The sequence below is a fragment of the Dinoponera quadriceps genome, unplaced genomic scaffold, assembly GCF_001313825.1.
Source record: "Dinoponera quadriceps isolate SergipeBrazil2010 unplaced genomic scaffold, ASM131382v1 scaffold2696, whole genome shotgun sequence".
NCBI lineage: Eukaryota > Metazoa > Arthropoda > Insecta > Hymenoptera > Formicidae > Dinoponera > Dinoponera quadriceps.
The window spans coordinates 305,509-308,727 of record NW_014557278.1 but is presented as its reverse complement, the minus strand read 5'-3'; the positions used below and the strand labels follow the sequence as shown (position 1 = coordinate 308,727).

The following is a 3,219-nucleotide window of genomic DNA, read 5'->3' as shown; positions in this document are numbered from 1 at the left end:
GATAAGGTGAATATGTTCGACATTAGCGGTTGGAGAAAAACAATTGAATTAAAAGTGATTAGCAATTGAAAAGAAGACGAGCGACTGGGTAAAAACTTTTTGCAAAAATCCTACTGTTTCTACAACCGAATTCTCCGTCTGGTCCCTATTTTTCTCAGACAACAGAAAAATCAGCAAGACTAACGGAGTTCCTTTCTTCCATTTAATACACATATCAATTATCTTACACTATACCTCCACAGAGAAATTAACTTCTCGTGTGTGACGAAACGTCAACATTATTACATATCAAAGAATATGAACTTCTTAACGTGCAATCTGTCAAAAGGCGTAACCTCCGTAATGGCAACCACGCGTCGAAACGAGGCCGACCTACATCGAGGTCGAGTTTCGAGACAGCCGGTCAACATCGCGAAAAAATGGTAACAATTAAAGCTTTTCAGATAAAAGCACCAGCGCCTGAACGCACACCTAATTGTGGATATTTTTGTGTATTGTTCTCGTCCTTAAATACGACATATTTATTTTTAAACTCAAAATATTTGTATATATTCAATATACGTGGGTATATTCTACGTTGAAAGTTCGAGTATTCGTATTTAAAGAGCAAAACAACAAGAATGTCCAGAGTCGGGTACACGTTCAGACATTGATACTTTCACTTCGCATGCCTTTTTCCAGAATTTTTCTTTTAGAATGGGAACCCCGATTGGTATCGTAATGGGATAACTTATTTTAGAAGAGCTTGTAGTATTCCAATCGGATCCACGGTGAATCTGTGAGAATTCGAGAGAACGTCGGACGGCGGTGATCGAGTTGAATCGACCTCGCGTGACGTCGAGACCCGCCGGGAAACGTCTTACTGACCTTAGCGAATCTCTCCTGGGTGTCGAGGATCTCAATGAAGAGCGAAACCTTATCATCCATTATCTTGAAACCATTCCTCGGCTGCGCCAGCAGCTGTTGTATCGCCTGCGACGTGGTGAGCGGCGTCGCCGGGCTCGTCGCGGGCGTGGAAGTCCTCGTGCCGGTACTTCCGCTGCTGGAGTTGCTATTGTGAAGGTGGGTGCAGCCGAGGAAGATCGGATTGCCGTTCGGCGAGACGCCGCACGTGAACGGCCGGAACGGCAGTCCGTGGAACGTGGGGCTCGGCCGCGGGGCGTTCGCGCGCAGCAGGCTCTGAGCGGACGGCAGGGACAGTCGTCGCACGGCGCTCTGCTGCTGCTGCTGTTGCTGCTGCTGAGACCTCGAGGGTGACTTGAGGATCTGATAGTCGCTGGCGGCCGATGGCAAGGAGCGATAGCCCGAGTCCGAGGGGGAGGCGGGCGGCATCGGCGCGCCCTGAGGCGTGCTGGCGATGCTGTGAGGTCGGGTGCGCAGTGCGGCGCCCGGCGTCCAGGTGTTCGAATTACCGGGGTTAGTCAGTACGCTCAGACAGGGCCCTTGTGACGTGGGCGTGGGTGGCTGAGGATGTGGCAAGGTCGAGGCGTACGCCCTGCGAGGTATGGGTTGATGCAGAACCATGCCGGAGGGACCCCATTGTATGGGCTCCCCTGGTGTACGAGCGGACGCGGATACGCCGGTTGGTGTTGCTGTTGTAGCTGGAGGTAGGCCTGTTGCAGCTGTAACGGGTGTCGAGGCGATGCTGTGAGGCCGCCTGGGTAAGGGCTGTTGGCCGTTCCATAGAGATTGGGGTGGTACAGCGCTGCGAGTCGCGGGTACCACGCCGGCTGCTGATGGTGGACCGTTACTCCTTGGCTCCTGCTGGCCGTTGACGGCATTGTTGTTGCCACCGCCGGCGGGTAGAGATACTGGAGTACCGGCGACCGAATGGGCACGCCGTTGTACCACTCCTGGTACACCGGGTGGTGCACCTGGTGCAGCGGCTGAGCCCCACGGTGCCGGTGGTGCTCCGGGTGGTGCTGGGCTGGCTGATGGTAGTGGTGCCGCGGCTGCTCTACCACCGAGCTGACCAAGGGGGTGTTGGACACCGGCGCCGTGGTGGAATGGTGGAGCGGCAATACTATGAGGACGCCTCGGTGCTGCTGGCTGTGGTAGCCCGTTGGGAGCAGGGCGAACTTTATTTGCGCCGGATGCTGGTATCGGGGCAGGTGGTGTGTAGAGGGGGAACCCGTGACCATTGTGACTCGGGCTACGGGTGGGCAGCTGGTTGATCGGGGACGATCGTAGATTGTTATGCTGCTGTTGTTGCTGCTGCTCGTTCGGATGATGTTCGGGGCCTGCTCGAGCCGGGGTGGCGGGGTGGTGTGCTGGGGCCGGTGGGGGCGGGGGTTCCAGCAGATTTTCAAGTTCTGCAGACAACGACCACGCTGCAGGTAGTGCTGATAGTGATGGTACTGCTGGTAGCGCTGGTAGCTGGACGGTAGCGGCAGCTGCACCGGGCTCGGAGTTGTTGATTGCAGGGCCTGGCGAGGCGGACTTGTTGACGCGTGCGGCGCTGCGTCCACCGCCGAGAGCGGTGACGTGCTGTAGATGACGATCATTCAGGCTCGCGCGTCCGTTCACATTGCGATAGAAGCCGGGAGCCGGCGCGAGGTTCAGGCTCGTCGGTTTCTGCTTCACTCCGCCGTTGGGCTGCGGAGAGACGGCGGGCTTCGGCTCGCCCATTTGGTTCTACCGGCGCGAGGACACGGCCGATTAGCTGCCCGGCTGCGCGAGCATTGCCTACCCCCGATCGTGCGAGAGAGACCGCGTGTCCCGCTGCTTCTCACTTCTTCGGAGCCATGTCTCGCGATGGCAATCCCATTCACCGGCTCGCCGCTGAGTCTCCGAGGGGTTGTTTCTTCCGCGGACCGCTTTCAGTCCACGAGGCGCTCGATAATTCCCGATCGATCTCGTTGATTCGAGTCCTGATCGAGGTTCCGCGCTTGTACTTTCCCGTGGAGTTGATGATTTCATAGGCCGCCGGTGGTTCGATGTAAAGTTCGGCATCAACGGACGGGCGTTACTTCTTCATTCGGGCCGGGAAGTCACCTCAATCGCCGAGAGATTCCGACGGCATTTCGAAACGATCTCTACGTCCCTCCTGCGCTAATTGCGACGCACGTGGACGAATGCGCGTGAATCACGCGCACCTCGGCCGTAGTTAACAGCAACTACTCTTCTTCCCATCGCATCGCCGATTAAAACCGCCAACTCACAGCCGCCCCCTCGCTCGTGCGGGAGTCGTCGACCGGATGTCGCTTCCCCCCCCCCCCC

At 56.8% G+C, this 3,219-nt stretch overlaps 1 protein-coding gene across 1 annotated transcript; it reads right to left on the bottom strand.

Moving 5' to 3' along the window:
• Positions 1–867: 867 nt before the first annotated feature.
• On the bottom strand, positions 868–2,628 carry LOC106748878 (vegetative cell wall protein gp1-like; the record flags this gene model as incomplete). Its single annotated transcript, XM_014627796.1, has 1 exon — positions 868–2,628. A coding segment is annotated over exon 1 (1,761 nt), but the record flags the coding sequence as incomplete, so codon positions are not given.
• Between the last annotated feature and the right edge of the window lie 591 nt (positions 2,629–3,219).